Source organism: Helicoverpa zea, chromosome 22 (genome assembly GCF_022581195.2).
Source record: "Helicoverpa zea isolate HzStark_Cry1AcR chromosome 22, ilHelZeax1.1, whole genome shotgun sequence".
NCBI lineage: Eukaryota > Metazoa > Arthropoda > Insecta > Lepidoptera > Noctuidae > Helicoverpa > Helicoverpa zea.
In genome coordinates this window covers 10,385,547-10,413,423 of record NC_061473.1, presented here as the reverse complement: position 1 = coordinate 10,413,423, position 27,877 = coordinate 10,385,547, and the positions used below count along the sequence as shown (strand labels likewise).

At 36.7% G+C, this 27,877-nt stretch overlaps 4 protein-coding genes across 6 annotated transcripts; 1 reads left to right on the top strand and 3 right to left on the bottom strand.

Annotated features, from left to right (window-relative positions):
* Positions 1 to 711: 711 nt before the first annotated feature.
* LOC124641515 lies at positions 712 to 4,555 on the bottom strand. The gene is made up of 3 exons (XM_047179609.1): positions 3,838 to 4,555; positions 2,104 to 3,711; positions 712 to 1,817 (listed from the first exon to the last, which is right to left on the bottom strand). Exons 1-3 carry the CDS (start codon positions 4,553 to 4,555, stop codon positions 712 to 714), a joined length of 3,432 nt encoding a protein of 1,143 aa, XP_047035565.1.
* A 4,477-nt stretch (positions 4,556 to 9,032) lies between these two features.
* Positions 9,033 to 18,528, top strand: LOC124641611. Of its 3 annotated transcripts, none has more exons than XM_047179762.1 (8): positions 9,033 to 9,901; positions 10,815 to 11,045; positions 11,369 to 11,428; positions 15,272 to 15,436; positions 15,795 to 16,001; positions 16,214 to 16,537; positions 16,604 to 18,196; positions 18,306 to 18,528. In XM_047179762.1, the coding sequence occupies exons 1-8, from the start codon at positions 9,862 to 9,864 to the stop codon at positions 18,449 to 18,451; spliced, it is 2,766 nt and encodes a 921-aa protein (XP_047035718.1). In that variant the 5' UTR covers positions 9,033 to 9,861; the 3' UTR covers positions 18,452 to 18,528. The 3 variants fall into 3 exon arrangements, with proteins under 3 accessions (XP_047035718.1, XP_047035719.1, XP_047035717.1); XM_047179763.1 differs by having other exon boundaries at positions 11,363 to 11,428; positions 16,706 to 18,196; XM_047179761.1 differs by having other exon boundaries at positions 11,363 to 11,428.
* An 893-nt stretch (positions 18,529 to 19,421) lies between these two features.
* LOC124641430 lies at positions 19,422 to 22,689 on the bottom strand. Its single transcript, XM_047179500.1, has 3 exons — positions 22,418 to 22,689; positions 19,889 to 22,309; positions 19,422 to 19,651 (listed from the first exon to the last, which is right to left on the bottom strand). Exons 1-3 carry the CDS (start codon positions 22,479 to 22,481, stop codon positions 19,479 to 19,481), a joined length of 2,658 nt encoding a protein of 885 aa, XP_047035456.1. The 5' UTR covers positions 22,482 to 22,689; the 3' UTR covers positions 19,422 to 19,478.
* Positions 22,690 to 22,752: 63 nt separating this feature from the next.
* LOC124641479 lies at positions 22,753 to 27,547 on the bottom strand. Its single transcript, XM_047179548.1, has 6 exons — positions 26,667 to 27,547; positions 26,000 to 26,362; positions 23,688 to 23,756; positions 23,131 to 23,292; positions 22,932 to 23,024; positions 22,753 to 22,781 (listed from the first exon to the last, which is right to left on the bottom strand). Exons 1-6 carry the CDS (start codon positions 26,743 to 26,745, stop codon positions 22,753 to 22,755), a joined length of 795 nt encoding a protein of 264 aa, XP_047035504.1. The 5' UTR covers positions 26,746 to 27,547.
* Between the last annotated feature and the right edge of the window lie 330 nt (positions 27,548 to 27,877).

Below are 27,877 nucleotides of genomic sequence, written 5' to 3'. Positions count from 1 at the left end.
TCATAACAAATCAAAATATATTACGTAACGGTTTACAATCGAAATCGGAATTGGCATCATGATTATTTTGAAAATATTCTAAGGGACACACTCAGAGATATTTTTAATGGTTACTTAAGCCGTTCCTTAGTGCAAAATTTCTATGAGAATCTGTCACTAAGGAGTGACTTAAGTAATCATTAACCGTCTTACCACAAAAACTTTTAAACGTCAGTTTAAGCCTTGTCTAAAAAAAATTCAAATTATGACGTTGACATACGATTCATTTTGCAGACACAATTTTTTTAGACACGTGTAAAACAGGCGTTTAAGTTTTTGTAGTAAGGCCATAAATGTCTCTGAGTGCGGGTAAACAAAATAGGTAACTACAAAATTATTGAGTCAGTACGGACTAGACGATCAGGCATAGTATGGATTCAATTGTGAATGACAATCATAGGACTTTAATATTGTTTAGAAAAGGCTGAGTTGTACCATTTAACTATAACGATAACACAATGTCCTACAGGCAATCTGACATTTCATTTTTGGTTGTTGTTCAATGTATTTATTTATTATGTGTGCAATAAAGAATAATGGTTCGGTTACCGTTCTAGTTAAATGGTAAACCCGAAAAGACTCGGCTTGGTTACAATATTTCCAGACTCAGTTTTATCCCGAATATCTTAACTCCCACAAATTCTGCAGCTAAACGACTCAGTACTACATTAACTAGACGAAATACGACGGAAAATTATCACTGGCATACCGTTCCTCATTGATTCCATCTTTAGAATCAGACCCAAACACTTCGCCCTTCTCAGTTCCGTAGTCAAGAGAATTCAGAAGATCCATTTGTTTCCTCAACATCACTTCTTCAGCATTTATTTTATTCTTCTTACTGTTTTTATCATTGTCATCAAGTCTCTCTTCTCTAGTGAGACTACTGACATCTCCCTTGTCAGTGGCTGGTGTTACTATACTCTTTGCAGTCGTAGTTGCAGCCAATGTAGTGTGACGTTCTTCCGATTCTTTAGTTTTAACATACCCTTTACCAAAATTTTCTTCAATCCATTCTAGTTTCGATTTCTTGTCAATACTTTCGCTGTCGAATGAATCTAAATCCAAGTGTCTCATTTTATTTTTAGGTTTAGGTTTAGATTGCATGTAAGATTCCGTGGTTGTTGTTGACAGTAGTACTTCTACAACCGGAGTAGTGCTTGATGGAATCACTTCATCATCCATATCTCCAACAAACACTTCAAATTTCTTCTCATTATTTTCCACTTCTACAAGCGGTTTATCAAGAATATTATTCTCTATATTGTTTTCTATAGCCAGAGTTTTCTCTGCATTAACATCATCATGACTATCCAATTTATCACCTAATTCTGAATTAACAGCCAGAGCTGTGGTGGTTTCATACAGGTTTTCTTGATCTGGCCCCATATTTCCCTCAACTCTATTATAGTAAACTGCGTCAGTGATATCTTCTATTTTGTCAGGCTCAGCTCTTCGATCATAATGATATTTATCTTCCCGATGATATGGATATTTTTCATCATCTGCAACCATTTCAACTATATCTTTCTGTGCTTCTAATTTCCCTTCGGTATCTTCTAACTTGATTCTACCGCTATCTTCGCTGGAAGACTTTTCACTCTCAGAAGGACTATCTTCCTCAGTTAAAAAACTCTCTGTGGTATAAGATCTGAAAGGAGGAGCAGTAGTGGTATCCACGTAAGGTGTAGGTGTGTATTCTAAAACCTTTTTCTTAATCGGTTTAATATCTGGTGCATTTTTGATAGCTTCTATGAGTAAATCTATTCCGTCGTTAACTGGAAAGTAGATTAAACATTGTTGATTAAAATGCTTGATTTAAAATTGCTTACAGTATTTTTGTATGGATCTTAAAACTGCAGATTCTTTTTACATAACTAAAACCTACACAAGTTAAACCAACTTGTAAAGTATAAAAAAGCCTGCGGAAAGACTTATTAGTCTTTGCGTAAGATAAAACATTGCATAGTTTATAAGTTTTGTAATGTCATTTATTTATTTATTGTATTTTCTATGGGCCCTAGTTGCCTGAAATAAAGGAACAAATAAATAAATTGCTGTTACCTGGTGCAGCATCCAGTGGATGGTTTTGTTTGATCAAGTACTCCATCAACATCAACAGATACTCTATGGCATCGTCATCTCTGGCCGTGGCCCTCTTGGCTCGGTAACTAGAGCTCACGGTTTGAGCGAAACGCTTCAGCTTCCTGAGATTTTGAATGATATCCCTTGAGAAATTTTCTATCGCTACACTATTATTCACATCCTTAAATTCACTCACCTTCGGCTTTTCAGTAACTTTATTCTCAAAATTGTTCAATTGTTCGTACATCCGTTTCATGAAAGTGTTTTGAATTAAGTTGTATCTTATAAGAAGGTCTTTCAAATTTTCAAACGGATCATCTTTTGTTGTGTTTTTGATATCGTTTCCTGTGCTAGCAATAATGGGTATGTTCACATCTTGTTTAGTTAGTATCATAATGATTTCATTAAGCAGTGATGCGAACTTACTGACAGATTTTATAAATTCCTGTGTATTTTTCTTTATGTAATCAATTTGAATCTGTTGAGCTGTAGTTAAATCTGTTTGATCTTTTTTATTGTAACCACCTTTAAGAATATGATTTAGTTTTTGTATATCGTTTCGGAAATTTTCCTGTTTCACAGTATTGCTGCCAGCAGTTTTAGGTAACTGCACCAACTTCAACAAACCTTTGATAATTCTGACTGTTTTCAGAATGTTGGTAGATTCTATATCTATGTCTGCAAGTTTTCCGTTCAAGATCATTTTGTCTTTCCTGCTTACTATGCAGGGTCCAAAGTTTTCACACAGTGTCTCTATTAGCTGGTGCTTGCTCAACCGATTGGGTGTTTTGTTACGTTTAAATATTTTATTGAAAATCCTCTTCAAATATCTTAATATGCTGAATTTTCTTCTTCTATGAAGTGTTTGTGTTACGGTGGTAGTGTTTGTATCCATGCTTTTTAGTATTTGCGTTAGTATGCCATGTAAGTCACCAATGTTTTTACTTCCAGCTTGTGTACTGCTGCTGTTATCATTGAAACAGGCGTCCATTTTACATTTTGGATGCCTCAGTAGTTTAACTACATTAAACTTCCTACCATTTATTTTTCGTGCCACATTCTTCCCATGGATCCTTTCTTTGCCTTTAGACTGGTTGAAATTTGTATGTGTTACTAATTTTCCGAAGTTCTTATGCTTATCGGAACTGGAGTTGTTTTTCTTATCTTTGAATCGTTTTAAATGAGACCATTTTGAAATCTTCAAATCGTGCAATTTCGTTATGTTAACAACTGTTTTGTTTACTTCATAGTGTATTACTGGTGGTATGGTGTAAATAATTTCAGTAATTTCTGTGGGGGCTATAGTAGTCGGCTGACCGTCAATGAGGTCAAATACAGTTTCAGTCATGTTAACCTGTGTGGTTCCTGTTTCGCCTGCTGGCGTATCCATACCGACCTTAGAGTCTTCACCACCAACAACATATCTATAATACTCGTTTCCTGGAAGCGTGCTGTGTCTCGCAGGGCGTGTGTAGTTGGCTTCCTCGGTGACTAATAAATTAGTGGCCATTGGTATTATAGACAGCGCAGTTGTAGTGTTATCCCCGGCTGACTCCTCATGGCTGACTGTTGTAAGATAGCCTGGAACTAAAGGAATTTTAATCATTTTTTTGTTCTTTGTTGAAAATTCGCATTGGCAAATAGCAACAAATTGGGGAACAAAAAAGAAAAATATAAAATTATGTATCTAACTACAATATATAATACAATTACCTTTAGGTTTAGTTAAAGTTAAAATATGACTTTCTCTACTGACATCTCGTTTCTGTCTAGAATATTGTGTAACGGTGGGTTTTCTGGTTGGCTTTGCCTTAGGGTTGTATATAGGCTTTTTCATAGGTTTCTTAGGCTTAGGCTTCTTCTGAGGTGGTTTCTTATTCGGTTTCTTAATCTGCCTCTTATTTACCGTTTTTGGTTTCTCTTTCCCTTTGGGAACAGGCTTCTTTGCATTATTCATATTTTTCGCCTTATCAACATTTTCTTTTGCTATCTTAGACATATCCTTCACTTCAGACTTGATCGACCTCTTAAGGTTCTCCATGACCCTTCTCATCAATTTTTGAGCGATTTCCATTTCTAAGTTGACTTTCGTGGATTTGATTTCGATTGGTTTGTGTGTTGCTATATTCCTTTTAATTATTTTTTCCTTCGTTTGTTCGCTTTTGCTTGGGGGTATTCGCTTGTATCTGATAGGAGTTCTCCTCTTACCTCCTGGCTCTGGCGTCATATCCATTCTGATTGGTACAGATTTCTTCACGATACGCTTTGGTGGTGCAGTTTTGCTACCTTCACGTTTAATAGGTATTGTTCTGTTCTTAGCTTTACTCATAGTTTTATTATTTTTAACTGGATTTGATATTGTTTTTTTTGGTTGGTTGGTTGATAGAGCTTTCTTGTGTTTCACTGGCTTTTTCCCTACCAATTTCCTCATGGATCCCTTACGTTTAGACTTCTGTTTGTCTTTCTCTGGAAGTAACAGTTTTGTAGTTATTCATCATCATCATCATCATCATCATCATAAATAAAAGAAATCATGAGACAAAGCTTGTGTAATCACTATGTTAAATCATCTAAGATAGACACTGACTTCTGTATTTTTTTATATTTATCTCTTGTTTTGTTGGGTGTCATCTAACTATATTTATATTAACTAGATTGTACAGAAATTGTTACTCACAAATAACGGTGATTGAGCTTACCATCAGGACAGAAACTGAGGAGGTGACAGTCCCACCGACCGTTGGAGTCACAGTCACACACTGTGCAGCCGATGCACCAATCCGCTAAACATAGTAAATGTATTATTAATAAATAAAACCTAGGTACTAATAGAAAGCTTAATGTGGAAGTGCTTATTAAAAAATACGCCTTTAAGCTAGCATGCGGGAAAATCTTCTGGATATAGGTGAAACCGCGGGAATAATTAGTCAGTCAACATTTATGCGGTTTACATAGTACAGGGATGGCGAACCTTTTTTGACGTACGTGCCCAATTAAAAAAAAAAAACAATGATTATTATAGAGGCGTGCCTTTATGGCAAATAGTTAACATGAAAAGGTAAAAGATTATGAAGAAGGGACTTGTTTTTGATTCGCAAATCTTTTAACATCAATGCTCAGATATCTTAATAAAATAGGCTCTGTTCGGGATATAGGAAGTAGTTCCTATGTGATCCGATTAGATCCACGAGAAACATTTAATAGTACGTGGTTATGGTACATAATTTTAATTGAAAAATAATGGCGTGCCCAAATTATTTAGCTGCGTGCCACCACGGGCACGCGTGCCATGGGTTCGCCATCCCTGACATAGTATCTTGTTCCTGTGCTACGCGCCGGGCTACGGCGTAGCAGGCATGCTACGAACGCGTAGTACTCCCGGTCTCATTATTTCATTTCAGAACTTTTTATGTCGGTCAGTGCAATATCCTTAATAAATGGATTTAAAATAAAATTTTGAAGATAGATTAGTACTTACTCGGAGGGCAGTCATCACTGAAACTTGATTCAAATGGCTTGCACTCTGGCTCCACATTTTTGCCAAAGACTGCAAAGAAGACATTTTTATAGTTATGACAAAGTTACACAACTATTTTTATGAAGAGTTTAAAAAATACTGGCTGATCTACGTACTGTCCCTGGAAGCGTCTCGAAAAAATATGTCTGCAAACGATGGACTCCGACGAATTCTTGTGTCCCTGTTGGAAAAGCAAACAGGTAAGTTATGTTATCAGCTCTTTTCTTGAATCAAAATAATGTATGTATTACATACTTTTTTTACTAGTCCGTGGTATTACATCTTGGATTGAAATTACAAGTGACGCTGACAACGTCTTTAAACACATAAAGAATGATCAAATGATCCAACATGACCAATCGTAAAATATAACTTAAAACTTTAAAAAGCTAAACTTTAATAAACAGTAGGTATTGTCGAACCATTCCGAAGCATAATTATCAGAAGAGCACTATATCATCATATATTTATACATAGTAGTATTTTGAAGTTGTTATAAATGTAGCATTGCATACGTAGATGTAGCTACATATATAAGACTAGCCGTTTTCCCGCGGTTTCACCCGCGTCCCGTGGAAACTACTGCCCGCGCCGGGATAAAATATAGCCTATGTTACTTGCAGATAATATAGCTTTCTAATGGTGAAAGAATATTTAAAATCGGTCCAGTAGTTTTTGAGTTTATCCATTACAACCAAACAAACAAACAAACAAACAAAGTTTTCCTCTTTATAATATTATAGTTCGGCCATTCAGAGAATGCGTTCCTGACACGTCGCGATTGAACTGACGACGTAACTTTGCAATGGCGTTGCAGTTACGATAAAAATATTTTTGCTGGTTGTTTACCGTTTTAACAATTGAGGAGCATTAAAACAACATTATTATATCAATAATCAATGAATGTAGTTACGTCGTCAGTTCAATCGCGACGTGTCAGGAACGCATTCTCTGAATGGCCGAACTATAGTATAGATAGTATAGATAACGCCTGAAATAAATAAATGGATTTCCAAACAAACCTCTTCCCAACTCCATGATAGTGGAAGCTCTCCTTATCACAGCGTCTATTCTCCCTCTTCCAGCACACAGCGGTGTGGTCTTCCTGACAGAAGCAGAGGAAGCAGTCGCCAGGGTCCAGGGAGTTGTGCCTCTGCTGCCGCCTGAAGGTGTACCCCACGCTGGGGCAGGAGTCTACTCGCTGGAGCTCGTACTGCGAGTCCTTGCGGGGAGCATCTAAAGGGGGTTTATCTGGTTTGGATTAATAGGGTATTGGTGGGCTGGTTATGTCAGGTTTCTTGTCTAGTAACCCATTATTGCAAGTTTTTAGGCATCGTATGCGCGGGATGGCAGATTTTACCGTTCTATGCAAGTATATCAATTGATATAGGAATCACGTACAACCCAGAGCCGACGCGAAAATGCGCAGGTAAGTAAAGCAGGCAAGGGGAAAGAATCTGCCATCTCGCGCTGTGCCACGATGCGTGGTGCAGTGGGCGCCTTAGGGTTAAGTTTTGAGAAAATCAGTTTTTCTATTGGTTGATTTTAGTGGTAGTCATAAAACTGCCCTTTTCTACGTAGATCGCAGCTTTGGCTGTAACGACACAGTCGAAAACCGTCCAGTGCTGAACAAAAGCTTTCATGAAACTGGGACTCACTTACAGTAATTGTTAAATTGATTTTGTTTAACAAACGATATAGCCGAAACATTGGAGTATGTCATAATATTAAGTAACATTATCTGTTGGCACGCAGATGTGTCAAATAACGCCCGGCTCAAGCAAAATATTCAACAACCGAACCAAACATAAACATGCTGAATGGGTCACATTACTTCTTAAATATTTAGTACAACATTTAATGTATTATCAAGTTGAAAACGTACATTATGAAAAATGAGACGAGACCGAACGAAATGTGCTATTTTCGCAATTATACCAAACGATCCTTAATTTATCAAAAAGATCTTATAGCTAATCTTCTGCAAGGTAGATAGCTGAGTTTTTAGTAGGCATTCCACAAACAAATGTTTCACAAAATACGTAAACAGTAATCTTCTTCCTCAGAGCCTTTTTCCCGAACTATGTTGAGGTCGGCTTCCAGTCCAACCAGATGTAGCTGAGTACCAGTGCTTTACAAGGAGCGACTGCCCTATCTGACCTCCTCAACCCACTTACCCGGGCAACCCAATACCCCTTGGTTAGACTGGTGTCAGACTTACTGGCTTCTGACTAGCCGTAACTACTAAGTAAACAGTAAAGACAGTACTAAATGCCTTTTTTTGGACAGCTGCAGGATTTCAGTACAAGAAACTTAATCCTAACGATAGTTTAATCTTTGAATATCTCACGTTACACAATATTATTTGTCAGATTACACCAGGAATGTTTACAACATCCTACTACTGGCAACAAGACTGTTATTGTTTGATATCTTATAGTTAAAACAAACTGTTGACATAACTGTGACGATAACCATTACGTTACTATGCCGTTGTAGGATGTAACTGCTATAATAAATGATGCTACTATAGCAGAGTAGCACTATCATTTATTTATTCAAAATAGGATGCAAAACAGCACTTTTTCTACGTCAAATATTACATGAGGCAGCCTCTAAAAACGCCCGAGAAGGAAGAATCATGACGAATCTTCGTTTGTTTTAGGTTAACAAAAGAAAAATTAATACATATGTCTGCAATAATGGAAATCAACTCAAAAACAAAAGCCAATCTCAGCGGAACTGTTTTTGAAAAACAATGACGAAACTTTGCTGAATTTACATTGACATAATATTCTAACGATGAATTTATCTTGTTAGTCGTGACGTTTTGATATAATTCCGTCAATTATTCCTTACCTTCTTACGAATGGAATTTTATATTTAAAGATATTCACTTAAGGTTAATCAAATGGGTTTTACGCCATACTCACAATATCTTCGCCCAAAGAGAAGGTACTACCCGTTTTTATGTATAACCCGAAAAGACATGCAGAAGGAAAGCAAAGTAATGGTAAAGTTAACCATCTCTCAGACAGCTGTTAAACTATTTGTGAGCTTGTTGACAGTACTTCCTTAGGGTATTTTTCATCAACATTAATTTCGATCCGAAAATAAGAAAAAAATGGATCGAGCAATTTCAGTAATAATTACGACACAAAACCCAGTTACACTAATCTGAAAACAACATCTAACGTTATCGAACACCGTTATTACAGTACTCGATGTTTTCACACAAATAGAAAAACGTTGAACCTTCAGTTACAAAAAACCAAAATCGCACAATTTTATATAGCAGATCAAACAAAACACAATAAAATGCATAGTTCACGAATCCCGTAATACTTGAGCAGCAGCAATGATAATAACTTCTTCCATACGGAAGAAGTTACACAGGAATGAAAATACCGCAAAATAGAATCCCAAGATATTGTAAATCACGTGACAATCTTTAGCCAAGAACCATGAGGTCTCATGTGAAATACCACAAACACTTATTCGTCTTCTTTCTAGTTTAATATTACTCCAAAACGGGATCCCTTAAAATATAGACCAAGAATGGATTTTCCAAAAATGAGGATTCCTAAATGTGGGTCTATAAAAGGGTTCAATTCTCACCTCTAGCACTGAGCAGGTGAAATAATACCAAATGCAGCAAAAGCGCCAGCAGCATGGTCGCCGCCGCAAGCCCGAATATGCGCAGGAGTCGATACCGCCACCACGTCCGCGCACGCCCTGTGTTTGTAAACAGCGGAGAGAATTTCACGTTTCTCACGCAGGGACGGATTTGGGGGGCCGTTTGTGGATGTGTGCATGGTGATCATCACACTATCACAATTCACATCACACTTGTGATAGTATATGAATGGATGAATATTTACTTCTCTTTCAGGGAAATTAATTTAAATGTAATCTAGAGGTATAAATAGCTCTCGGGAATAAGACGTACAGAGATTACTTTTAAAAGGCGCTGGAGTATTTCAGAAAAGAACAGCAAACTGACATTGAATTTAGCTTATGTTCTATAACTAGGTTTAGGAAATTAAGGGTGTAGTCTCTTTCCATATTAGTATATACATATATATCCCATTTTATCTGGCTTTCAGACCTATCGCATGAAGTCAAAAAATCATCCCCAAGTACGTCCCTTTATATGGAAACAATAGAGGCAGTAAACAGTGTGCAATGTTACGAAACTGTAGCAATCACTGTTGACGGCGATGTTGGCGTGGGCGTGTGCGCTGGCGCTCCTCTTGTCCGGTGAGTACGTCACTGTTTGTTTGCGTCATCACTGTCTGATACGTAACGAGTGTCGTCTGTAGATGTCTACAGTGTCCTGTGTCAATATGATAAGCCTTGTGAATAAACTTTTACAGATGTGTCAATGATGTTTCTCTGCTCTGCGCTCTTTTTTAAGAGAAGAAACTATGTACTGTAAATCGTCTGAATATACCTTATTTTTTTAAGAATTTTTACTTAATAAAGATAATTCAGTAGTAAGAATATGTAAACATATTATATTCTTCATTGATAGTATGTTGAAATTGAAACAGCCCCTGCGTTACAATTTTCAGAATTACAGAATCACACGTTCACAGTGTGTGCATGTAGCACTTATCAATGTTTTCCGTACAATGCCGACTGTTTTTCTTTACTTTTTTCATTGCCTCGACTTTGTTACACTGCCAATGTGTGTTAAACGTTCTGAATTATCGGCAAAGACTGCGTATTTTTAATCTTCCCCATTTTCTTTAAGCCCTCAAATAATTGGTTATGCATGAATGCGTTTATTTGTTTCTGAGTCATTTAATGTTATAGATGTATATGTTCAGGCAACGTTTTGGGAACTAAGAGTAAATAATAAAAATAAATAAGTTAGTATCAAAGATAGGGTATCTCAAATGTAATTTGCTGTTTGTGCTTTAAAGCTCACCAATGTCTGACAACCAGCCCTAGAATGATTGCCCGAGTTACTTGTTTAAAGAGGTCAGATAGGTCGTCGCTCTATGTAAAACACACGCAGAGAACCACTCACATGCATCTGATTAGACTGGAAGCCCTAACCAAAGTGGGTGGGAAGCGTCAAACAGATGATGTACGAAACTCTCAGTGAGAGTCAAAACTGTATGACTTCAACTGTAGCAATAACTATCATAATACTAATTACTTTTAGCACCATCACTATGCACCTCAAAATTCTACTTCTCGGCGGGAGCATACCGGAGGTCTGAAGAGTGCCACCTGTGCTTCGAGAAGGACTGCATGACCCTCGACCAGGCGCGCTGTGACTACTACGCAGAGGCTGAAGAGGTACTGAAGGAGGATGATGAGGATCCTGGTGGAGAAGCAGACCCTGCCATGAGGAAAGAAGTCGATGATCTGATGTTTGATCTGGTTGCTAAAGGTTTGTTTGTATTGTTAATATAGAAGATAACTAGTTCTTCTTCAATAGCATCTTCCAAGTGAAAGTCAAATTCAAAGCTCTTTATTCTGTCTTTATAGGTTACAAAGATCTTAGATTCATTATCTAATTAGGTACTTATACATCGTTTCCTTATTTCTGTCTTGTCTAGAGTAAAAGAGTTAGAAGATTTTCATTTATGTCGTACTTATGCAAAGTAGTTCGGAAGGTACTTATACCACAAGATTTGCATCTCTAGACCTTAACTTCCTCATGATCTTGCCAAAAAGTCAATGTAACGTTAGTAATACACATTTCAGTTTCAGGAGTATCTAACAACATGGACTGCATTCCTTACGTCTCTCGGTATACCAACTGTAACAAAGGTAAGTTGGAGATTTGATTCCACAAGATCTTAATGAGTCGAATTATGTTTATACTCATCATCATCAGCCATTTTCTTATAATCCCACTGCTGAATTCTACCTATACTGGCGGTTTTTTATTCTTATTCTATTTCACCTCTTTAGGTGTTATTTTATTTATTTCTTAAATACTGTCATGACAAGTTCAAAAGACTTATATTATAAATATGAAATATTGTAAAAGAAGACGGATCACAATCCATACAAAATTGCCCCACGTCCTATAACAATGTGACGTATCTCAAAAAAAAGATAAAAATGTTTAAAAAAATATGGCATACTCTCCAATTCATTTTTTTTACACCTTCATACGAAAAAAATGCTTTAAAAATTGTTCAGGCGCTGTTATGAAAACGTCGTTCATAGAACTATTAATGGACTATTTTATTAAATTGTTTTTTTGTTTGATAGAGTATACCTCACAGGTGGTCCCATAATCATCAGGTCAGGATCTGATGATGGAAACCCTGAGAAATTCAGGGCAACTTTTGAAAGTTGTAGGCATGCGAAGAATAAAAACTTGACTATAAGGTGTATGTCTTATAACAATATGCAACAGTGAAGATTTGGAGCTGACCTGATGATGGAAACGAAAGAAGGTCGAGGGAACTCGACAACTGAATATGTGAACTACCTCGTGTTTGGGCTTATATTATTTGTATTGAATAGACCTTTGCAACAGTGAAGGTTTGGAGCTGATCCGATGATGAAGACCAGAGAAGGTCGGGGGGACTCGACAACAAAATATGTAAACTACCTCAGAAGTCGGTGTCTAATGGATGTACCTAAGTTTATATCCCCACCGACTTCTTCCTATTTTTGGCTTTTCAGTGACAAGCACAGTTGTCACTATCCGCATAAATGGAAAGTTCTCATCAATACGAATAATATAAGCCCAAACACGAGGTAGTTCACATATTCAGTTGTCGAGTTCCCTCGCTCTTCTCTGGTCTCCATCATCAGATCAGATCCAAATCTTCACTGTTGCAAAGGTCTATTCAATACAAATAATACAAGCCCAAACACGAGGTAGTTCACATATTCAGTTGTCGAGTTCCCTCGACCTTCTTTCGTTTCCATCATCAGGTCAGCTCCAAATCTTCACTGTTGCATATTGTTATAAGACATACACCTTATAGTCAAGTTTTTATTCTTCGCATGCCTACAACTTTCAAAAGTTGCCCTGAATTTCTCAGGGTTTCCATCATCAGATCCTGACCTGATGATTATGGGACCACCTGTGAGGTATACTCTATCAAACAAAAAATTAATTTAATAAAATAGTCCATTAATAGTTCTATGAACGACGTTTTCATAACAGCGCCTGAACAATTTTTAAAGCATTTTTTTCGTATGAAGGTGTAAAAAAAATGAATTGGAGAGTATGCCATATTTTTTTAAACATTTTTATCTTTTTTTTGAGATACGTCACATTGTTATAGGACGTGGGGCAATTTTGATCCATCTTCTTTTAATAAAAAACTTTGAATGCTGTTTCTTTTTTGAAACACAATCAAGTTTACTTTTATTGAATTATTAATGTACACACTATACATATATACAAACTTAAGCTACTTATCTTTATACAAAACTATATACAAAATGTATATAAACATAAAACATAATATAAAAGAGCATCGATCAGGCGTCGAAGTATTCCTCCGCATCACTGTCCTCCGGAAACGTGCCCAGAAGACTGGCTGCATTGCCACGTTGAATGGCAATGCTAATTCTTTGTCCAAAGAATAAGCCAGCCCTCTGGTCACGCGAAGCGTCGACAAGCTTTTTCGCGATGTCCTTGTAAAGTAACCGCGAACTCGGGCCCCACGGTCCGAGCGTTTCGACCCCAAACGGCTCAAAACTATAATTTCCAATAAGGTTATTATATTTGCGCCGCTTGGTGGTCTCTGCAGAAGCTGCAGCCGCCCCAGCACAGACTGCCGTGCTAGGAAGATGTGATGGCGCCAGGGTGTCGACGCATGTTGCGTCCCACACCAAGGGCCTACCCATCTTCCATGGCAACAACGTCATACCATCTGGCCTCTTTCCATCGTCACGTACCAGTCCATTAGGCTCTAAAACAGCTGGTACGCCGGCGGTGGAAAGAGCACGACGGATAATGTCGTTAATGCTGGCATGCCGTGCAATACGACCAGCACTTCTGCAGCACGACAGACCATGGTGCCCGAGGCTGTCGACAGCTTCACCGCAATGGCAGCGATGCGGAGCAACACAGGGAGCGCCTAATCGAAGGCATGTAGCTATCCGGAAGGTGTTATCATCCAGCATAGTGCCTATGCTGGTTGACGGAATAACCTGCAACCATAGTCCAGATTCCCATACTCCCACAGCCAGCAGGCGAGCACGCTCGGCAGCACCATTACACGTATTAAGAAGATCATTCCGTGTGATGCTGCAGAGCGGCCCATCCCACTGCCTCTGAGAGGAGGGGTCACTGGGCATAACCGTATTTGGGCAAGTCATTTTCCAAGCATTCAACGCATCGGCCAAACACGGCACCCCAAAGTCCACCAGTGAGGAAGATAGAATTTTCCTAGTGAGACTTGCGGTGCTGTGGACCGAGGAGAGGAATGCCGGTAAACTAAGACTGGAAATTTTGCGAAATTTTTCAATCAAGTTATTTTATTTATACTCTTAAGTATTTTACTTATTTTCTGCTGATCACATATAAGTCACGTTCAATTCATCTTACGCAATGACTATCGGATTCCAGCGTTTTTAATTTTTTCCCGTGGAAACTTCTTAAATTCCGTGATAGTGATACAATCATATAATTTTTCAAATAGATTCCGTAAATTCCTTCAGAGTGACACAAACAAACAAAAAATATTTCCTCTTTATTGTATCAGTAAATCAGAAAGTAAATAAGGAAATATTTGTTTGTTTGTTTATTTTGCATTCGAAAGGCTCTGAATAGGGAAATCTGTAATTGTAATGATCCATTCAATATCACTTTCAGTTGTTTACATTATCGATTAGTCTATGAAATTCATAACAATGCCGTTCCTAGGTAATGTTTATTATAAAACAGTATACCTCATAAAAGTCTAAATATTATTGTCGCTTCTCAAAATATTCCTAAAACAACAGCCTCAACTAGACACTGTGTTTAACCAGCTGCGGTTTGAGGTATTTCCTGTGTTTGTTATCTTTTATATGACTAGGCCCGAATCGTACACATTCGTGTTTCTTTTTTTGTGCAGTAGGTGAGAGAGGATGTTTTGCGCCTAAGTTTTGGCATACTTACCACGTTATTGATAAATTAATGGAATCCATAACAAACTGAATATACTTCAACAGTACAAATCGACAAAAGAACTTAGTGTTGACATTTGACAAAAATCTTTATTTGCAACTAGTTAAGATGATATGGATAACCTTTTTAAAAACATAGTTTACTAGTTACCTAAATAAAGACAGTGAAGTACTTCGCTACTTCGGGAAGTACTTCGGGAACCGATCGCCATTCTATAACCATCGTTCTGTTAACATTTAGAAAAATAACTAATTAAAAAAAGATTGCCTATTGCTTCCTTGGACATATCTTACTATAGATTTTTTCCCTCAAGTGTCTTTCAATGTACGTACTGTTAAAGACTTTTTATCTCTTCATACTAGAGGTATGAAAGCTGAGCTCGACGGAGGATAAGCTTGGTGTTCTGTAATACAGGATTAACCTACTTCAGACACCAGTCTTATGTTTAATGAAACTTGTAACTACCCAATTAATTTATTTTGATGGTGAGAAATAAACAATTGATTGATTGAAACTTTTTACTCTAGAAAACGTGTGCCTCGGCTGCAAGACCTGTTCCTGCGACCCTGAAGGCCTGTGGAACTGCAGCATCGTGCAGCCGTGTCACGGTCAGGACCCGCCCCTGAACATCGACCACCGGGTCCTCATTATAGCCATGGAGGCTCTTATTGACAGCGATTCTATTATACAAGGTACCTATTGTCTTTCAGTAGGTTCCTTCAAATATATATTTACCTAGGATATAAGGGAATACTGCTTTTGTTACTTGAAATAAGAGGTCGTTTTGCCATGACCAATATATAGAAATTATATCACTCCTTCGAAACCTCAAAAATATAGATATGTATTTATAATACTTATCAAGTTTAATTACTTTGACAAATGCGTGAGCTGGTTAAACAGATCAATAAATAGGTACTTCTATATTTTTGTGAGCTGAGCTTTACTCGACGGGTCTTACTTTAGGCTGTAATAATCTTGCCTGTCCGTTTTCACGACCAATATAATGCGGACAAAATTATTGTTGTGTCCCTCTATTTCTTTCAACAGGTCAATCTCACAAGGTGAAGCGTTCCGTCACTGACAGCCCAGAGGATACCACATCCAGCACCATTACATTAGAACAACTGTCCGAATGGTTCTATGGAGTCAAGCCATTGAGCAACTTGAAGATTAGTACCACGGATGCTCCAGCAAGAGACTCCAAAGTAACGGCCATGGATAATGATAAGGCCATACTTACAACTACTGAACGTGGTAAGTTGGTTCATGAAAACTGGATTTTTGTACAATGGAAGCCAAAAATGGAGGTTTCCTGTAAAAGTTCATACATGTCGATGCTTATTAGATACCAAAATTTTAAGTGTGTATGGAATTAATGGTATCCATAGTTATACTTAACCAACGTATCGTAAGAAAAGGAATTAAGAAAGTGACATTATATTTTAAAATAAACAATATTTTTTCAGTATCTACAACGAAAACATCTACCAAAAACACCGGAGACACAGATTACGTAGCTTTCGACGAAGTACTTCGAAGTATTGCAGTAGATACTAAGGCTTATAACAGAAGGAAACCTTTAACTGATAAATTCAATAACCAATCCTTTGACGTAGATTACATGGTCATGGATGATGATAATATCACTGGTTTCGTTAATGATGATCTGTCTTATTTGGTTAACTTTATGCACGAAGATGCTGCTGAAATTAGTACTGAATCGACTACGAAAGTTGTGATTGATTTGTTGGAATCTGCTGGGAAAGTCAACAAGGGCAATGTTACTGAAGGTATGAATGTACTTTTAATTATATAAAAAATGCTTAATCATTAAATGTTCCAATTTCATGTTTCAGATGTTATTGGTTTAAACAAGGAAGTAAATTTAAATGTTTTTGAAAACACCAATGATATAATAGACTACAGCGCTGTGAATATCATGAAAAGAGATGTTTCAGGACAGGAGAACATTACGTCGCCCTTTGTCGCACCAACCATTACAATGATTTTAAACACAACTAATACTAGTAAAGCAGATACCAATAAAACTGAGGACAGAATGGATTTAAAGGAGGATATACTAATACCATTGAATAAAATTATCAAAGATAAAATTAACGAATTAGAAAACTTAAAGAGAATTAAAGATAATCTAGCAAAAATAATAATGAGTGACGATGATCTACCTGAAGACAATAAAAAAGATAATAATATCAGTGAATCACATTTTTCTATTTATAATCTAGCTTTGGATACTCCTTTAAATACTGACCTAAGAAGATCCAATCCAAACCTGTATGAACAAGTAATGGCAAAGTTTAAAAAGGATATTTTCGAAGTGATACGGGACATAATATTAATTACAAAACACAGAAAGTCTGATCTACCTGAGGACTTAAAATTTCTCATGCACGCAATGAAACGATATGTTTATAAAAATAAATTACTTGAAAAACCAAAATCTGGGAAAAAGTCGAAGCGATTCAAAAACTTTCGGAGGCAAATGAAACAGTACGGCCGATGTGACTTCATATCGTTCAAAGATTGTTTAGTGCAAGTCATAGAAGCTATTGACAACAGTATGGCAAAGTCTAATGCCCTGAGTCCTCTGTCACCCGCTTCTAAGAGAATTATGAAACATGTGATACTATCGTACTACTTTGACGAGAATGCAATGCCAGGATTGAGAGTACATGATCCTCAATACAATATGACGAATGACTTAGCAAGCATTGGCAGTCAGTGGCAGGGCATGACGAATAGTTTGCTGAGCAGCTCTTCGTTTGCAACCCTCTACAGAATGAAACTATTACATTACGTTTTATCTTCTGATATTGGCAAAATGAACGATGCTCTAGGTCTAATAGACTTTGCTCACAGCAGGAGAATGCTTCCGTCTCTAGATAATGTTAGTGATGACGTATTAGAAAAAATAAACAATGGATTGACAGCGATTCATAACAAAGTACAAATAATAATTCGATATTACTCGAATGAACCGACGACTTTTAGACCTCGAGCAATGAACGAAACTGAAACCAACACTACAACAGAACCCACAGACAATCGTCAAAAGCCAAACCGTTCATTCATAAAGCATATTCGTACTTTATTGCAAACTTCTAAGAAAGATATAGCTGAACTCCTTCACAGAAAAGTTCCAAAATCAGAAATAGTAAAACAACTAGCTAAAAAGAAGCTGGATGAAATATCTGAGAAACGATATAATGAGTATGAGGAAACAATGAGAAGATGGCAGAAGAATATAGAAATGGCAAGATTCAAACGATCAGGTTTGGATAGTTTCAAGACGCGAATAAAGAGCATCATACCTAATTATCTAAGACATAAGGTTAATCCGAAGATCTCAGAGAGTAAGAGAAATGCTACAGCGACTGCAGTTCGTAAGGCAGATGAAAGGAAAAAGAAGCGGGACGCTTCAAAACGTGGTAAGGCACTCTAGTATAATGTATAATGAAGCTCAAGTCATCTGATCTTCTAACTACCCTATGAGGCTCTCTGTTAATATACCTTGTAACTTATTCGTTTTTGTGTCAGAGCGCCAATCAAGAAGGTCTACTTCACCGACGTCGTCTACAAAGAAGGTGACGCCGAAATCTAAAGCAGTGAATTCAAAATATACAGCAGTAACTTCAAAAGCAAACACCGCCGTCACGAAACCCATCCCTTCTGCCAAACATTGATAGGATAAGTCATCAATATCCCTGAATTCTGTGATTAAGTTTATCTAAAGTACAAATAAAGTAACAATTTTAAACTACGGGTGTTTTTTAATTTCATTTGCTGGCTTTTTATGATTGTTTGAATTTAAATTGTGTGTTTAGTTGGTTACTTTTGTATGAAAACATAGTTGATGCTACTTGATCTCTAACGACTCGGTAATTGGGTTTTGGCAGTCTTTTCTAACATGGGTTACTGACTACATTTAAAGTAGCAGCAGAACTCAGCAAGGTAGGAGAATAAAAATAACTGATCATTTTGTTGCCAGCAATGTTGTGTTATTTTATTATTAATGTCTGAGGTTTCAATTCTTCATTATTCGCAACATAATATGCCTACAGATTTCATGGATTTCTGTATCCGGTATTTCTGTACATAAATGTATAGATACTTTGTCTATATGCTTATGCGTAGCGATTTAAATATTGCCTCTATTCAAAACTCGTTTGACTTCAAGTCGCGAGAATCTGAGTGAAAATAAATGCATTTTGATACAAAAATCTACATTTTATTGTGATAATGCTAGTTTACAAGTATGCGCCAGTTACAGAAAAGATGAGAAGTAGAAGATTGTCGTGGTATGGACATGTAATGAGGAGGGATGATACGCATGCAACAAAGTGTGTGCTAAGTATGAATGTAGATGGATGGAGAGGAAGAGGAAGACCTAAGAAAAGATGGATGGATTGCCTGAAAGATGATATGAATAGGAAGGGAGTGAGTGTCAGTATGACGAGTGACAGGGGAAAATGGAAGAAAATGACATATTGCGCCGACCCCAAGTAATATTTGGGAACAGGGCAGGAGAAAGAAAGAAGAAGCTAGTTTACAAGTATATTCTTGTAAAAGCATATTTAAAGGAAGATTCAGCCAAAGGTTTTGTAGAATTGATGAAGATCACCTTCAAACGCATTTGTAATGAAAGTACCAGGATCATTTAATACAAAACATTTATTGAAAATATAAAAGTATCGAAAAATATTAGTTCCCCTACAACCCCATGTTCTTCATGTTCAGTAGCTGTTTGATCAGATGGTCTTGGTTCACCCAGTTTATGTGCTTCTCATTTCTTCTGCTTGGTTCCTCGACTGGAAGTAAGGCCTCCCTGCCAAGTATTGACATCCGACGCAGTGACATCTCACCTAGTTTCGGAGTTGTCGATACTAAAATAAGTAAAAATATTAATGCAGTATTTCCATCGAATTAATCGAGGAAATGAAAAAATTGACGGGAAAAAGGAGCTCCGTAGATAGGGTAACTTTCAAACCCTGTTTGTGAATTCGTTGCTACCTACTTCTTCAAATTAATTTAATCATATAATTTACTCAAAGCACTCATATAAAATAACAGACAAATAAATATGCCAGTCTTTAAGGTTTTAAAATAACAAATAGCCTTACCTATAAACTTATCGTTTGCAGAATCACCATTCGGAAAAATTCCAAAATAATTTGGTTTTTGCGACACAAGCTCTTTGAACAATTCATTTGCGAGGTCAAAATTGCCAGTATCAAGGTAGTGGACTATTCTCCGAGCAACATTGTAGCTCATATCAGATCGTACATCATCGTTGAGTTGTTCCTTCGTCTTTAGGAACACCTGCAAACGATTCTTGATCAACTGACTCACTATCTGCACCCTACTGATTCTCATTTCATCGCTCTCTGCCCTCTGACTCTGGGGCACATCGGGTCTAATGTACTGCGTCTCCTTCGGCTTACTTTTAGATATTTCGTTCTCTGTATTTATCTTCGACTTTTTCGCGTCTGCTTTTAATTTTTCATCGACTTTTTCAGTCAGTTTAGTACTAGTTACCAAATTTGACACAAATTCATCTAGTTCTGCGAACTTCTCAGCGGGCAATTTTGCTAATTCTTTTAAGGATAGGGTTATTTCGTTTATTACATTTATTGTAGCCTGCACCTCTTGGTCTAAAGCTTTTAGTAATATCAGTTTACCCGTAGGTGGTGTTTTGACCACCAATGCGTAGTGTTTGTATGTAGCACTCCCATTTTCAATTTTTTCCATCATTTTCTTAATTTGATGATATGTTTTAGGTACTTTTGCATTCATTGTTCTTCGATTCTTGGAGTTTGCCTTGTTATTTAGGGTTTTAACTAATCTATCCCATACAACTGCCGATTTTGGTCTCTCTTTCGTAACATCAACGAAATTTCTTCGCGTTTGAGCCAGCTTATACTCTTTTTTAACATCTTCAAATATGGTCGCTATACTTTTAGCTGGATGAACATCTTTTTTGGTATCAATTTCATTTTTGCCAGCATTCAAAACGTTATAAATACATGGTAGGGCATCAGCCAGTTTGACATTGCCTTTTAAGCTTCCGCCTTTAGCAGTTTGTAATTCCATTAAATCTTCTATGATAGTCTTTAAGTGTGCTTTCAGTTTCTCTTTAGTTGAATTCAATTTATTTGTGTCAACTGGTTTATTAATTGATGCAGCTTTACCTTTTTTATACTTCGTAGTCGTTTCAACAGTTTCCTTCTCAGATTCAATACTTCGATGGTTTTTAGATCTCTCGGGTTCCAAAAGTTGTATCAAATCGGAAAAGGATTTCATTTTGAAAAATTCTGATAAATTCAGTAAAATATTCCCTTCAATGGTTGGGATTGATTCGGTGATTTCGTTGGAATTCGTTTTCAATAAGCAATCTTTATTTCGATCGACTTGAGTTAAGTAATCTAAAATTATTTTATCTTTAGCTGTGACAGTCATATTAGTTAAGTCAATATTGTACATTTTCTGAAATTTCTTTTTAAGGATATTTTCATTATTCAAAAGAACGCTTTGACTTCTAATAAGGTTGACAATTTTTTTGTTATTTTTCTTAGGCAGAATTAGTTTCGTAATTTTTTCTAAGATACCTCCAAATACATTAAGTGAACTTTCTTCTCCTTTAGATAATAAATTGTCGACCTCTTTCTTTCTGGTCTTGGGCAACGTGCGATTATAATCAAAATTAAGTTTCGGTCCGTGTTTCAACTCACTTAAGTTACTTTGCACCTTTTCAAACTTTTTAATCAGATCCAAAACGTTGTTAATTTTAGCTATAGCTTTAATGGCAGCCTTTTTATGTTTAATTTTTGGCTCTTCTATGGGCTTGTCCTTATCCTTCGTGCAAGGTGCTTTTGTGGTCACTTGTGTTTTGTCTTCTTCACTGGTGTCGTTGTTGTGTACAACATCAGTAATAGTCTGACATATGGAAATATTTTGAGCATTCTTGTCTTTATCTACAGCAGTTGACAACTGTTCTAAAGCATTTTTGAGAAACGTTTCTTGTCTTATATTAAGTGGTTCTTTGAAAAGGTCCAGCAAATCAGCAATTTTCTCATGTTTCATAACATCAGTTTCTGTTGAAGTCGTAGACGCATCCTTCTCCATGTCCCATAATTTGTTTAATAAATTTCCAGCAATAAATGCCATTGCAGTCAAAGTGTCATTTTCTGGAGTGAATGTGATGTTTGACGTGACGGGAGCATTAGCATCACCAATTATTTCACTGCCTTTTTTTAATTCATTGACTACAATCTTTGAAAGATTACTGTTCTTGGACATTTGAGTGTAATTACCGAGCACAGTTTTTAAGTTCTCGTGGCTTGAATCAAATTTGGTTTCCTGCTCGACGGTTTCTATTTTGTTGTCATTGATTTGGTTGTAAGCTTTAGGATGATTGAAGTCAATCTGAAGTGCCTTGCTGCTGTTGTCTACGAAGCCTGCTCTTCTGGTACCGGCAATTAGTGGTAAGGGGTCAATTTTTTTAGCAACTAACGTTCCAGTTAGATTAAAATCCTTAAGAGCAACTGTAAAAAAAAAAAGAAATATTTTATAAAATTCACTGAGTTTATTGAAAGTATTATTTAAATGATTCGAACATGCTATTTTAAAATTAAATCCATTTACGACATTACCTTCGTTTATTTCTTCAACAGCTCTATGATGTTCAATAGTATTGTTGTGACTAGAGTCAGCCATCTTGCTAAGCTTGTGGGTTGACTTGTCAATTGATCTTTTACGATGTTTGTTGTTTGTAGCTACAGACCTGCGTGATCGCGTCAGAGATGCAACGATTTCATCAAGTTTCTGACTGCGCTCTAAAGCTGTAATAAATTAAAGAACAGTTAATAGCTTAATACGTTTAACACACCAAATGCCACTTACCTCGATGATTTTATGGTTTTGAAGCCGAAATAAAACTAGATAAATGTGCAATAGTGCTATATTAAAAGTACGTGCGAATCAGTGCTCATTGACGAGGTATTGCTACCAAATAACCTGGAAATAGAATATAGCAATCAAAAATTAAGAAAAGGAAGCAAGTACATAAAGTACTTAAAACAATAGAATATAAGATTGTGCAAAATTCAAATCCTAAAGACTGGAGAAGAAGATAGTACAGCAAAAAATAATGTAAATAATCCCAACCTAATAGATCGTCTTGTTCCTGGAGCACATTTGGAGCTGGAACTCTCGGGTGCTGCGAGTTCTTTATATTCAACAGACGCTTCTTGTTCATTTCTGTAACAATTTGTATTTTATATTAATTAACAAGTACTTGCGCTGAAAGTCTAAAGCCTGGCATCTTCACCTATAGCTTAAAAATACAAATTTAAGTTAAACTCACCAGTCTCTAGCGTCTTGAGAGCGTTATCAAAGATCCCGTCGTCAGGTTCCTCGATGTCCTCATCATCTTCACCTCCATCTTCCCGGCAGTCCTTGACTTCCTCACAGGACCATTCACCCTCACTCGTACAAGTGCATCTACTGCAGCCCGAGCAAACGTTATCTAGAATGTTAACAGAACTTCATAATATTTGAACAATTATGTAGGATTTTTTGTATTCCATGTACGAATTGCTATTCTATTTTATTTTGGTTTTGATCTCTGATAAATCTCTTTCATGATTCTTAGTACCTTTACCGGATACTTCAAATTCACAAATATTATATTATCTATAATTTACTTAGAATCCAGAACCCTATTCGCATCGGGTTGCACAGGTAACTGAAGTGAGAAGCTTAGATAGTCATTTCATATTCGATTTGATGCTGACCCCAAAATAGTTGGGAGAAGGCTGGGCAGGTGATTATTTCGAAACGACGACATTTAAGCACTTTTATATTATTAGATAGGTGGGACTCTAATATAGAAGAGAAATAACTAAAAAGTGAAATTCTTACCTTCATTACAGTCGGTGTACTCCGAAACGAAAGGGACACATTTCGTAGTTGGTATGTTACCAGAGTTTACTGAAAACATTATGATTAATTTATAGTTCATCTAAAACTAACGAATATTTTGGCCTACAGGATGTCTTACCTCTTGAAACACTGAGCGCTAAGTTATGATCTTTTTAATATACATATTTCTTTATTTCTGAGACTAGATTTCAATCGACAGCTAAATTACGCTTATGTAGCTCATGACATATGTTTCACTAAATAAATCATTAAGAAAGAAGACTCATACAAAAAGGGCATTCAGTGTGTAAGTAAGTCTTGTCAAAACTTGGATACCTTTAACACTCAGTTACTGTTATTGATGGGAGCTGAACATTACCTAAATTAGATAACAATCTTAATCATAAATAAATTAAAAAAGTGCTCTCGGTGCAGATGGAAATAAAACAGAAATAAATGGTGCAAAAAGGTGGTGTCCTAGTTCCTTGAAACTTTGACTTCACAAAATAGTGTAAGTATTGGTGATTAAGATGTCAGTGTGCATGAACAAACCGGTGCAAAAACCAAGGCTATAGAAATCATTGAAATCCTAAAACTTGTAATAAAATATTTAATTAAAAACACAGTATTATAAAAGTGGAAATGTACACTAACACAAACACATCAAACACACAAACACACAAACTTCACGGAATCACTTTTCTAAGTAATCGATTTGTTTTGCGATATTTCAGGCACAGTCATTATTATAACCACCGATAAATAATCTTGATTCTCATTTCAGTTATAATTTTCTTTTCTTTTTCTTCTTTTGGACTTGTTTACTAGGGTCATTAATTAGTCCATTACATTCAATTTTATACTTTACATAAATTGTTTAACATTTAAAGTATCGAATTCTTGTTTTATCATATCTGTAATGAATTTATTCAAGTTTTGTTCAACATTGTTTCAGTGTGATCTTCTTCGTTATTCATTTTCCACATTTACAAAATTTAAATTAACACACATTTCCCACGCTTCACAGTTTAATAGTCGATCGTTCGGGAGCTTCATGTTAGTCGTTATTGACGATGAAGTCCACGTAGTCTCCTCTCATGGAGCCTCCCAGCAGGTTCTCCTTGGGTATCCTCCTCTTCAAAGTCCTCAGCTTGTTCCTCACTTCATTGTGTATCTGCCGCCGGTGACCGTCAGGGTGGTTGCAGCACAACGTGTCGCCTCCTGCAAGCATTAGTATTCATTTCATTAATTGGAATTAAACAGTCAAATCGTTACATGTGAATGTTTGCCGACAACGTCAGAAGGGCAAAAAAGAGGCAATTTATCAAAATTGGCTTGCAAAAGGCGACGTTTAGTTGTACAATGAATATGGCCAATAGAAAAGTAGCCACGCAACTTTTTTTTAATCTAATTCAACTGTTTTTACACATTTTTTATCGATACACGGATAACAATTTTAACTAACATCAGAATATTTAAACACAAAAATAAATAGACACGCCACAATTCACTATTCACAGCACACCTCAACACCGCAATACATTACACAAATGGTCACTGAAATCACAACATTAGGAAAACAACAAGAACCTAGAAACAATAAGAACCAAAAACCCAAAGAAGGACCAAATCAACGCAGAAGCGTACCGGAGTTGATTAAATCAAAGATTCCATTGTCCATCGTCCTCCTCATCCTCCAGGACAGCTGTCTGAAGTAGGTGGGCCGGTCCTGCTGCAGCAGCGTGGTGTATCTGTCTCTGACGCGCTTGTCGGATCTGATCTCACGGAAGAAGTTGCAGAAGGCAACGTCCCTGTGGATGCAGTCGACGCCTTCTCCACTGACGGAGCAGATGCAGTAAAAGCAAGTGAACTCGTTCTCGTAGTCGAGGAGTGACTCGATCTCGCTGGCGATGTCTATGTCGGTGTTGTTGGCGCTGATGCTGTTGCTGTAGTAGGAGTGGCCACGGAAGCACTTCGCTTTGGCTTGGTACGGGATCTCGTCGTTGTGCCACAAATAATCTGTGATGGAGGTCATTTGTGTTATACGATTGTCTTGGTTTGAACAACTTGGTTTTATAAAGTGAACATTGTATATAATTGTTCGCCTGCCTGTCTACCTAATTATGTAATTTTAATATTATCTACCGTATGTACATCAATGACTACAATGAAAAATGACGAGGTTTAAAATCCGCACAATAAAAATGCAGTACCTATATGAGTTTGATGGAATGTTCACGGTAGACTGTGTTCATTGATTAAAATCAAACATAACATTTCCGTTTTATTGCCACCTGCACCATACCACAAACCTCGTCTGATCCTGTACGCTAGAGCCCTGGAGTGCGAGTACGGTATACCGGCATTGTATTCTTCCGTCAGGCCTTTGATCCTGATACATTCGTTAACACTGTCAGCTGATCTTTTGCTGCAGTACTCTTTCTTTCCACTATCGTTGCACACGCACATCTGGCAGGACTGGTCTTTCGTAGGTGTTGTCATGTGCCACCTTCTAGCTGACTTGCGCATATCAAACTCCTCTGAGTTGCTATCCGGCTCGGTATTTAATGTCACACGTTTCTCTGTTATCTTGATTATGGTTCGCCCAGGAACACATACCATTTTTTGACCGCCTACATCCTCTTGTTTTGGCAGCGGGTGGTTAAAAAAGAAGTCTAAAAAGTTACTTCCGAGTTAGGCGATTGTCTACTTGGATTTAGATTTTTAGATGTAGATACTTAAACTCATATTTATTAATTTCAGACTCAATCAATTTTTGCACATTATTTAGCTCTCTTATTTACATTATTTTCACCTTAACACTTGAAATTATTTCATCGAATGTACAATCTCCACAATTCTTCACTTTATCATCATCATAGACTTTGAACATAGACCTTTCTACAAGTGTACTGATCACCATCATCATTGTGTATCATGATACGAGTGCTATCACCACTGAGTGTACGAGTGACTCACCAGCTAAGACGAGGTCGTTGACCACGAGTGTCATCGTGACCAGCAGGACTACGATCAGCTTGACTTCCATGATGCACATAGTGAAATAACTACAATCTATGGGGTTTTATATGACGTTCCACATCAATGAACGCTTTGATTCTTTGTTTCGGTGTACAGGGACGGATTTTACTGACAATTTAATGGCTGGAATTCATGTCGTCTTTTTGTTTTAATGCGATGGAAAATATTGGCAAAAATGACCGATTTTTATATTTTTATTTGTAGTCTTATCAGAGCTTTTTCTATAATTGACTTTACAGAAACAACTATTATCGGTGAGCTGTTTACTTGCATGTCTATTAAATTATGTAAATTCTTTCTTTCCTGTCTTCTTTTTTTATTGTGTGTGTGTACATTTTTTTTTTTAATAAATAAATAATCCGTAGTTTTCACTGCCTTTTGTTGTAAATTAAGAGCTTAGCTATTCTTCACCTCACAAATTACTTACCTTCTATTATATAAATACCTTACTCCATAAAGAATGCGTTATCAATACTGTAATAAATAAAACATTTACATACCTAGATAAATCAAGATTTAAAACATGCCATTTGATGGTATATTTTTATTTAACACATCTTTATGGATTGGTTTAAAGTAAAGTCACTTCTGTAAAAGTATAACCTTAAAGTAATACTGTATCAAATAAAATCAGTACCTCCTATTCTTATCAATTCACCTCCGACTCCGTCCCTGGTTTATATGAATGCATTAAAAAACGATGCATTCGAGTGCAATCAATCCTTATCGGTGCACCTGCGTGCAATGACAAACGCATGCATCTGGCTCTGCAGACATTATCTGCTGAGCTCTGCAGAGCTGCACAGCTGTGGATAGAAACGTAGAATAGAATAGAATATTCTTTATTGTATACCAAACATGGACAAGGACATAACAAACAAATTGTGTGAGTGTAAGAGGCGGTCTTATCGCTTAAAACAATCTCTTTACAACAACCTTTGGATGGAGTCGATTAGTAAAGAGATAGATTACGGGTAGTAGGCGTACAAATAATACTAAATATATATACAAATATAAGCCAATAAACAATATATACATACGTAAGGGAACGTAGATAATCATGTGCCTTTTTATCGTCCCAGTGCTGGGCACAGGCCTCCTCTCACACAGAGGATTTCAAGATATCAGAGAGATAAATGTAGCAAATG

Excerpts from the sequence above, each read along its gene's own strand:
- LOC124641515 (XM_047179609.1), bottom strand. The coding sequence starts at position 4,555 with ATGAGGAAATTGGTAGGGAAAAAGCCAGTGAAACACAAGAAAGCTCTA. Across the intron at positions 3,712-3,837 it reads AACTTTAACTAAACCTAAAG|TTCCAGGCTATCTTACAACA; the intron begins GTAATTGTATTA and ends AAATTCCTTTAG. Across the intron at positions 1,818-2,103 it reads TCCACTGGATGCTGCACCAG|TTAACGACGGAATAGATTTA; the intron begins GTAACAGCAATT and ends TCTACTTTCCAG.
- LOC124641611 (XM_047179761.1), top strand. The coding sequence starts at position 9,862 with ATGTTGGCGTGGGCGTGTGCGCTGGCGCTCCTCTTGTCCG. Across the intron at positions 16,002-16,213 it reads ACTTACAACTACTGAACGTG|TATCTACAACGAAAACATCT; the intron begins GTAAGTTGGTTC and ends ATATTTTTTCAG. Across the intron at positions 16,538-16,603 it reads CAAGGGCAATGTTACTGAAG|ATGTTATTGGTTTAAACAAG; the intron begins GTATGAATGTAC and ends TTCATGTTTCAG.
- LOC124641430 (XM_047179500.1), bottom strand. The coding sequence starts at position 22,481 with ATGGCTGACTCTAGTCACAACAATACTATTGAACATCATAGAGCTGTT. Across the intron at positions 22,310-22,417 it reads TGTTGAAGAAATAAACGAAG|TTGCTCTTAAGGATTTTAAT; the intron begins GTAATGTCGTAA and ends TTTTTTTTACAG. Across the intron at positions 19,652-19,888 it reads TGCAAACGATAAGTTTATAG|TATCGACAACTCCGAAACTA; the intron begins GTAAGGCTATTT and ends TACTTATTTTAG.
- LOC124641479 (XM_047179548.1), bottom strand. The coding sequence starts at position 26,745 with ATGTGCATCATGGAAGTCAAGCTGATCGTAGTCCTGCTGGTCACGATG. Across the intron at positions 23,757-25,999 it reads AGCGTACAGGATCAGACGAG|TAAACTCTGGTAACATACCA; the intron begins GTTTGTGGTATG and ends TAATGTTTTCAG. Across the intron at positions 23,025-23,130 it reads TCTCAAGACGCTAGAGACTG|AAATGAACAAGAAGCGTCTG; the intron begins GTGAGTTTAACT and ends AAATTGTTACAG.